Source organism: Thalia democratica, chromosome 9 (assembly GCF_965202585.1).
Source record: "Thalia democratica chromosome 9, ktThaDemo2.hap1.1, whole genome shotgun sequence".
NCBI lineage: Eukaryota > Metazoa > Chordata > Thaliacea > Salpida > Salpidae > Thalia > Thalia democratica.
The window spans coordinates 23,227,052-23,237,219 of record NC_139173.1 but is presented as its reverse complement, the minus strand read 5'-3'; the positions used below and the strand labels follow the sequence as shown (position 1 = coordinate 23,237,219).

Genomic DNA, 10,168 nt, shown 5'->3' with positions numbered 1-10,168 from the left:
TTACACAGCTTAATTTTTTAGGTGTAAAACAGTTGTAGGTTGTTGTTTTTGGTTTTATAACAAATATAAAGTTTAAACAAAGCCAACCCATGGAAAAATTTTGTCGCGACTGGTTTCCTAACACTCCTCTGCTAATTTAAAGTTTACAACCAATTAGCTATGATTGAAGCCAAATATTCTTTTAGTTACAAATGCGTGAGCAAAGCGATGTTTCGCGATGGCTGGAAGACTATCCGGGGCGAGGAAAGTTGTCATCAGTAGGAGAAATGTCATTTCTTGCTGTTTTTAGTTGGTACTTTCTTCCCATAAAGAAATTATTAAAGTAAACAGCTTCTTTTTTTTTACGTGCTGTTTCACGTGGTTTATCTTGTTAAATTTCAGTGGGTAGAAGTTTTCTACTAATAACGGACCAGTTATCCTAAAAAAGTTGCTTGCGGGTTGCACTGACTGCCGCGTGAAAAAATTGTTTAAATTAATTACAACTTTAAAATACTATAAACCAATTGTGATAAAAAAGGCATTTAAAAAATAGTAATTATTTATAGTATTAAAAGAGACTAAAAAGATATAATACTTGTTAGAGACAATAATTGTTTTTAAAACAGTATGTTTTAGCTAAATAGTATTTAGCGGGTCGCATACTTCGATTTCAGAGACGCAGTTTGCTGGCCAATGCTATAGTTGAGTCTTTGGATATACATAACAGTTGTAAAATTTTGATAGACAAAAACATTTTTTTTATAACCGCATAGAATTCTATTTTACAATTTTATCTACTTCTACATTTTGTTACGCTCTTATCTATTATTAACAGCAAAAAGTATCTACTTTTTATATTCATGTCACATTTTTCATGGTTAAATTTTATAACTTTTTTGTATAATTTATGTTTTTTTTAATTTGTGTATTAGTATAGTATTAGATTTTTTTGTTGCATTATTTTATACTACAACTCTATATATTTATATTATATATAATCATGTAGCTGTCAAATTTGCACGAGAGGACAAAATTTTAAGAAGATACTTTTGCACGAGCAGAAATTTTTGCACGGGATGTTTTTTTTTTTTGAATCTTTTTTTACTATCACTGTAACCCTTAACCTCGGTCGGTAACTTTTTTTTCTATAATAATTTCTATTTCATTTTTTTATAAAAATTTTTATTTTTACTACAATTGTTGCTCCTAACCCTTATCCTCGGTCAGTAACTTTTTTTTCGTTTAGAATTTTTATTATTTTATGTTTTTTATTTAAAGCCAATGAAACTAGTAAAAATTACTCAGTCCTACAACAAATTAAATAATAATCAGTTAAATATCCAATGCATTAGTTTATAAGACCATCATGATTAACAGACACAAACTAATATTAAAAAAAAAAACGTTTTAAATTTTCAATTACTGATTTCTAATTTATTAATCCAATTTATTTTTCAATAACATTTTAATTAATCTTAATTAGTTGCAATTAATAAATTTTATAAAAATAAAACATATCTTTCAATTAATTAAAATACCTTAAGTATAATGTTGTTGCTAAAGTATAAAGCATTTATCAGAATAATTAGGTAAGATACAACATAACAACTGATTAAAGCATTTTTGTATTCTTAAATATTACTGCTTTTAATGATTAATGTTTAGAAATGATCTACAGTAGTTTATGTTATTTGACCAAAAACAACAAATCTCTAAGCATTATTTGATTTGTAAGAACCAATCATGTTTATTTTATCTAAATATTTATTTTCTCGACCTAACATAACAAACTTTAAACTTAAATTATTAATTCTTAAGGAAATTATTGATGAAATGTCACTTGTAATTACGTATTAACAATTTAAAATTAAAGTTTTGTAGATAATAATTGTATTGATGTTATAACCATAAAGAAACAACAATAAGTTGCCTCACAATAAGTGATAACTTGTTTTGTATTAGGAGGTGTGGATGTTTACACTTGAATGAGTTTGTATTGTTAATTAAAATTTTGTATAAACACTTACCTGGCTATGTCTAGTGGGTTTTATTTCAAACTTTTAAGTCTTTAAAAAATTACATTTTGAATGTTGAAGCATTTCATTTAAGTTAAAAGTCGACAAAAAAAAAGTTTGTATACTGTTTAAAAGTATATTAGAAGCAATAAAAGCGAGAAAAAAATAGATTGTAGAAATAATAAACAAAAAAGTAGTAAAACCAAGCATTTTTATATATAGAAAGACAATAAAAATATTGTGTCTCAGAAAAGTAAAAAAATGTGGTAGAAGTTTAAGTATTACAACACTAGGGTTTACACATAATTACAAGCTCAATAAAACAGTTTCTTTTTTTTTAACCAGTTTTAATTGTTTATTTAAAACTTATTAATAACAATTAATAAAAATAACACCAGTTCTGTTACTACTATGACCCTTAAGAAGAATGTTTTATGCAAAACTTTAAGATTTTTCAATTAACGCACATGACAACACAAGATCAATAAAAATTAAAAGAACAAGTTGAAAAACAACCTTCAAAAGCAAAGCCTACAAAAACATGAAGACAACGTATATATGGACTTCGTTTAAACTAATAACTTTAACAAGATTTATTCAAAAACTCTATACATTGAACGTAGGAAGTGCGCAACAAATATCTAATCTCTCCTCAGGTTGTTGAGTCTGGCCTCGAGGTCGGCATCGGCCGCGGCGCTGTCACTGACCTGCGGCTGGGCGGACGACGGACCGGCTCCCATCTGGATTCCTCCCAGCTCCTCGTTCAGCTGAAGTCCGAGTTCGCCCAGCACCTGCGCCACTATCTTCTCGCTGTAAAAATTAGTAAAAATTATTTTAGTTTGTTATTGTAAAGAGTTATATAACTATTGTTTATAGTTGTATATACATTTAGATTATAAAACCTAGTTATATCATATCATATATATGTAGAAAATAATGTGGTTAAATAAACTTAAACCCTTTCCACTTAAAGGGCTTTTATATAATTTATTTAAAAAAGACGATAAAAAAAAACAGAACGTATGTTTCATAAAGCTAATTGCTTTAACTATCATTTAGCACGGTTTGAAATAAACAGCACTTTGCTAGACATAGATGTAAAATATTTAAAAAAGCACTAAGACGTAATTATTAAATATTGTTCAGTTCAAATATTAAGTGCAAAAATTAAGCTTCAACATCAAAGACATATATATATATATATTAATTTTTTCCAGTATCTTCTCACGGTGTAGTTTGTATTATATTATTCTTAACTTCTATGTTATTAATAACTTTCATTTTTTAGATTTTTCTTATTTAAAAACTTTGTATTATAATATTGTGGTTGTGCAGGTTGGAATCAGGCAACAAACTCGAGCCACTTAAAAATAAAAGACACACGAAGAGTAAAAGTAAGACAAATGTTTACTGTCAAATAGAAACTTAATTTATAATTGAAATAAATAAAAATGACAGTCAGTGCTTTTTGCTTGAATTAAATAATCAAATTCTTCTGTATAAAATTTAAGACACAGACTTTTATCAGAACGTAGAAGATTTTATGTTTTTATTATGTGGTATTAGAATAAATCATAAATTAGTTATACTACTCAGAACACTTTTTAATATACTGTGATTAGAAATAAGATGTTGAAATTTAAGCTTGTAAAGAATAAATCACTCGTTACCACCTAGCTATACTTGTTTAAATATCATTTACTTTAGATACGAAACCTGTTTTTGTCAAGGAAAATATAGTATTTAACTTAACATGTAAAAAAAACAGTGTATAGTAATATAACTTCATCAAAATATTTCGTAAACAAATGATCAACTCAAAAATATTTTCAATATATAACTTTATTTAAATATATTTATCAAAATATCCTTCTAACAGTTATCATAATATTTACAATAAACAAAATCATTCAAATTATCTAAAAAAATCAACAACAGGTATTTTTGACTAATTATAAAAACAATAAAATATTTTTTGTAAAAAAACCAACCTGAGATTTAGGAAAAATATCCAAACTGACCTGAATCATTTTAAAAAGTTGAAACAAGCCTAAATCGTAAAAAAATCAATTAGTTTGGAGTTTTTCAACGTTCAAACAAGCCTGAGTCATCTAAAACAAGACAATTAAGCTCGAGTGGCCTGAACGTGCAAAATATAAGATCATAGCAAAAACATTTTTTAGTGCTAGCCAGAGTGGCTAAACATGTGTGTGAAAACAACCATCTTAACAAAGACAAGCACTGGAATTTGGTATTGTTGGTATTCATTCACTGGAAATTAACTTTTTTTTAACTTTTTTTGTAAAAGGTTCAAACTAAAGATAATTCTTTCTCGTCACCTTAACCCTTTATAGCTTCTTCCATCGAAAAGAAAACAAATAAAAAATAACCACCCTGAGATAAGCAAAAAAACATTCAAGTCTAAAAAAAGTAAATTCAAAATAATTATAATAAACAAATAATTTAAACTGTATTTCAATAAAATGATTGTTATCAGGTTTTAACAGAAACATTTTTTTAATGCCCAAACAAGCCAGAGTTGCCGAACATGTGCGTAAAAACACATCAAAAACAAGATCATAATAAAAACATAACATCTTAACATAAACCCCTATTTTTTCCTGACTTTTGTGATTTTTAAAGTTTTTCCTAGCTTTCCTAACATTGTGACAACCCTGTGTGTGTGTAAAAACAACCATCTTGACAAAAACAAGCTCACTTCTATTCCTTATCATCTTAAAATAAGTAATTAAAACAAAATAATATTTTTTTTCAAAAAAAAAAATTAAGTCAAAAATACCAACTTTAATTTAAGAAAAAAAAGAAATAAGTCAAGTCAGCATGAACGTTTGTAAAAATATCACGCAAAAATAATCTAATAACCAAACAGCAATCAAACAAACACCTTTCTTTCTCCAAAAAAAGAAACCAAACAAGCCAGGGTCATTTAAAATAAGTCATTATTAAAAACATTTTATCAACATTAACTGAAAACCTCTCCTCCTCGTCGTCTTCCCCCTCCATGGCGTCGTCCATGGTGTCCTCCATCATCTCCTGCTTCATGTCCATCATCTCCGACTGCTTCTGGAACTCCATCATTATCTTCTGCATCTGCGGCAGGTTCATCTGCTTGTTCATCCTTCCCATCGCCTGTGTGTGAGATGAAAAGTTGTTTTAATCTTACAAAAACTAACGAAAACTCAAAAAATTCCAGGTCTTTCCAGGTTTTTTTTTTTTAATTTCTCAAGTTCTAGATTTTTTTTTGGCCTAAATTATCAAATTCAAGGTTTCCAGGTAAAATGGCAACCCTGATTTCCCGGTGATTTAAACACTTAGTTGACAGTTGAGGTGAAATTAATAGTACACACCTTGGAGTTGGAAGACTTTTATTTTGTATGTTTTTTTGCGCGTCGCCCGCATTATATTAAATGATTGTAGAAAAAAAAGGTGATTTCTTCGTCTTTTTTTTACTTCATACATACACTTAGTAGTACATGCTTATATTATTTTTTAAATTATCTTTATTTAATTTTCATTTAATTTCATACTTTTGTTCATCCTGCCTGTTTGCACATATACATTGTAAAAAAAGATATTTTCTATTGTTATCAGTACACATTTGTAATTTAATAAGTTTTATTTCTATCGACTATAAAGACTTGATGACACTAGTTTTTAGTTTGGTGTTATCTTGTTTTGAGTAAAAACATTGGAAATTAAGTTTTGCTTCGTTGAATTTTTGTTTGCACATATACTGAAGTTAGTATTGAACATTTATAGACTTTTCTATCAAGTTTTGTTGTCAATTTTTGTATTAGAATCACTTAAAAGAAAGTATTTCTATTTTTATTTTATTTAACATATTTAAGCTAAAATCTTAAAAAGGCTAAATTATAGAGATTCCGTACACCAAGGGTTAAGCAATTGGTAGAAACATTAAATTCTGCAAAATTCTTAATACTTTCCTGGCGTAAAAATTTCTTCAAGCTTAAAGTTAAACAAAGATCACGTTATAAATTGGATTTAAGTAATGGAATAAAATAAGATCTATATTAGTTCACTTTAACTTAATAACCATTCATAGAATGAACTATTATTCATCTCTCGTATACTATGTGCTACCTCAGAGTTAAGCTCCGTTATAATTAATTAACTTTATTACATATAAACATTTTATAACAAAACAAATTTGACTGGAATGTCAAACTATACTAAGTGTTTTATCAAAAACTCTCAATCAAAACCAAACTTTTCAATTTATAAAAAAAATTACTAAAAAATAAATTTCAATGAATTGTACTTAATCCTACATCATCATAATTGTACTTTTTACTCAAAAGGTAAACTATTTAGATCTAAACAAAAAAAAAATAAAAACAACAGCGAACCTTGGTGACTCCCTTCATGGCGTTGGCCATGGCGTCCTGACTCTTCAGCGTCTGAATCTTGAGGCTGACCGCCGTTATCTGCGTCTTCATCATTATGAACTTCTTCACGTACCTCTTCGAACGCACCAGGTCCTTCGCCATGATCTTGACTGCGTCCTGTTTCAAATGTTTGCAAATTTTCAAACGTTGATATTGACATATTGCACTAAAACAATAAGTGATTGTTAGAAAAAAATATATGTTTTTTAAAGTTATTTAATGCACTTACGAGCTCTTTGAGCAAAACTTAGTTTGCTGGGCAAATTTTGAGAAAACTAAAACATTTAGGGTAGTGTATAGATATTTCAAAACTTTTGAATGATCAAAATATTAATATTAATTCATAAATTAACAAACTAGTGGTTCTCATTTGTTTCAAAATTTGAGCAAGGAAAAAAGAGGAAATATTCTTTGCACAGAAGATTATTTAGCAATTGATGTTTGGTTGTAAAAAATTGTTTTTACTAAACTGCTACAGTTTATACATTTTCAAATATTCTAAATAATAAGATTATTTTTTAGTAGATTACACACACTTTCACAAATAAACTTAGTTTATGCAGGAACAACTATATAGCTAAAACAGTTATCTAGTACCATAAGAAAAACATAGTTTTTTTAATTCTTAAAATTGTTAAAACTACTATGTTTGTTATTAATACTGACTTATCTGCTTTACTTTAAAAGTAGTTTATTTTATTTGAAATCTGTTTGAAATATTCTAGGAAACAGTCAAATGACTTTTTTATTTTTTAAGCTTTCTTCTAATAAGTACTAGAAGAAAACTGTTTAAAAAAAGTTTTGATATGCTGTTTTACTTATTAAAAATTTATAAGTAATTACATGTATATTTCTATCATAAGATAAATTAACAACTTTAAAATTAAAAAGCATGTACTTTATTTTTTTAGTTCTAGAACAATTTTAACTATTTTATATAATTTTTTAACAAAATTAAGAATTGCAGAAAAAAACTTTATTTCATGAAATACAGTACTTAAATTAAAACTTTAACTGTTTAATAGAAATATCTTAATTTATTGAATAACAGTAAAAACTGAACTATACAAAAAACTACACACAATGTTTACCTAAAAAATTAAAGTCAGTATTTTTAAATACTTCAGCAAAAGCTTAAAAGCAACTTTTATTATTATTAATAACAAACACAAACTAAAATTTAAATAAATATTTTTTCCTATAAAATCATCAAGTGATTTTACATAAAAAAATTGCACATCTTTAATTTTTTATCTGACCTAAAACCAAATTTAAAAAAAATATTTTTGAAAATAGATTTACATCAATTATTAAAAAAAATTAGGCAAATAATATATGTTTTTAGTAAAAATTGTAGTGATCAATGTTTTGTACAGCGAGCATCTTTTATATGCTATTGGAAAACTCCATGCAATCCAATTAGAAAATGTTAAACAAGAGTTATATTTTTTAATTTTTACAAAAGCTTTAAGTGTAAAAAACATTAAGAACTACTTATTTTAAAATTATAAAAAATTTGTAAGATTTAAACATAAAATTTATATAAAGGGTTTAAGTTCAAAACATTTTAAAGAAATATTTATAAACATAAATATTAATTAAAGCTGATTAGTGTCTAATATATGTCTATTAAAACACCCAAACAAATTATACTAACCTATAATAATGAGTTTACAATAATAAAGGAGTTAGCAAACTGTAGCCAACAACCCAAACTCAATTTTTTCTTTTAATTAACAAAACTTTTTTTTTTTTTTGATATTTCAAAACTTTAGTGCTATGTTTTTAAATCTTTTTAAAGTAACCTATTAGTATTTGCCAAGCGTTTAAAAAAAAAAAAGCTAAAATATCATTTAAAGAGTATTTACATTGTTATTTTTACACTTTTCAACCAAAAATGAAATACCAAATTCTACATACCATCTTTTTAAAATAAAATTAATATAAATACCAAGTTTATTTAAAAAGTTATTCTAAAACTAAACTATTCCCTAAAACTCAAAAACAAATTTAAATATTTATATACATATATAAAATAATTTCTTTTTAGACTTATTAACCCCTGCTTTAAAATACTGAAATGAAACAACATTTAACATGCCATCTTTAGTGCTATCTTTTAAAGCTAATCTGTCCCCTTATGTTAAAATATTAAAAAATATTTATCAAAACACTACAAACATATAAATATAAATAAATATATATATGTATATATAAATCAAACACCATCTAAAGTTATTCAAAATAATTAAAAATGTGTTTTTTTACAACTGTTCTTTTTTTAGACAAACCCTGCTCTTTAATGAGCAGAGCAAAGTTAAATACTACAATATATAGAAAAATTAAACATACCATCTGCCCGTCTTTTGCCATCTTCTTGATGTCTGCAATGATCTTCTTCTCCTGCTTCTCCATGTTCATCCTCTCCCTGTCCAGATCCCTGATGGTCCTCTTCAACAACCTCTGGTTCTCCCTCAGCATTTCGCTAGCAGACTTTCTCTTTCCAAACAACCAGCTCATAATGCTTTTAATTTATCAAATTTCTATGATTAAATAGTGTTTTTACATGAATTTCATAAGTTATTTCGCTTGTTGAACATGTTGTGAGAGTTTTAGAAACACAGAACTGTTGAATGGAGTAAGAACTAGTTCAAGTTTAAAAATATTTGTTCAAGTTAGAAATTAAGTCTACTCATTTAATTTTATTTAAATGCAATATATGTGTTATTTATTTTGACATTGAGCTTTCATTAAAACAGAAATAAAAAGCAAAATCACAAAAACTACAAAATATGGAAAATGTTTAGGTTTAATAATTTATGTATCAGTAGATTAAGATGGTAATGTTAATTGATAAAACCTATTTTAAGCTTATTTTTTAAATATAGTCAAAAACTATTTTTGTAAGACATTTTCATTCAGTTTAAAATTAAATTGTATTTTCATCCGATTTGTAATTTTGTAAAAAAATTAGTTTAAATATGTGGAAGTATTTTTAAATCTAAGTTTTATTTGAACTTTTATTCATTATCTGTTCTAAGATAGGTGTAGACTAAATTGATTATGGCTTTGAGGATTATACCTTCCAAAATTCCTTGTACACATATAAGAATAAAATAGCTCTCTTGATTTAACAAAGCACTAGTACATTTTATTCTTAACTTAAAACTTGTCATTTAACTTTTAAGTTTTTTTTTCTGACTTTTTTTTACTAAATATTTAGCTAAAAGTAACAACTAGTTAATTTAAATTTATCATTAAATACTTGAAAGTTTTTATAATATTTTATGGAACTGATTTACTAACTTCTAAGCTAATTAACCAACAATATTTTTTTTGTATATTTAAAAAAATATTCTTTATGTACCTTTAAAGGTACAACACTGATTTAAATAGAAATATAAAATTGAACTGTCCTATGATTTTTAATGACCTTTATTGCATTTCAACCCAAACTTCATTTTAAAATAAAATTTTTTAAATGTTATTAAAATACAAATGTTATACAAGACACAAGAATATTTTTAAATGAACCTTTGTATAAAAAGTTATTGCAATGCTAACCATGAAAAAATGGCTTTAAATAGCTAAACTTTTTTTAGAAGTTTTAAGCTACAACTGGTATTTTTAATAATTTCATTATATGTTTTATTTGAACATCAGATTACAAATAATAATAGAGAAAAGTTTTGCTTCTTTTTAGAGTACAAAATAAGTTTATAATAAACACTTAGATAGTGGTTAATT

General features: G+C 25.9%; 1 protein-coding gene across 1 annotated transcript; it reads right to left on the bottom strand.

The window, feature by feature from the left end:
* Positions 1-1,936: 1,936 nt before the first annotated feature.
* LOC145843762 (charged multivesicular body protein 2a-like) lies at positions 1,937-8,960 on the bottom strand. The gene is made up of 4 exons (XM_082950982.1): positions 8,774-8,960; positions 6,383-6,538; positions 4,990-5,144; positions 1,937-2,804 (listed from the first exon to the last, which is right to left on the bottom strand). Exons 1-4 carry the CDS (start codon positions 8,939-8,941, stop codon positions 2,636-2,638), a joined length of 648 nt encoding a protein of 215 aa, XP_082807108.1. The 5' UTR covers positions 8,942-8,960; the 3' UTR covers positions 1,937-2,635.
* Positions 8,961-10,168: the final 1,208 nt, after the last annotated feature.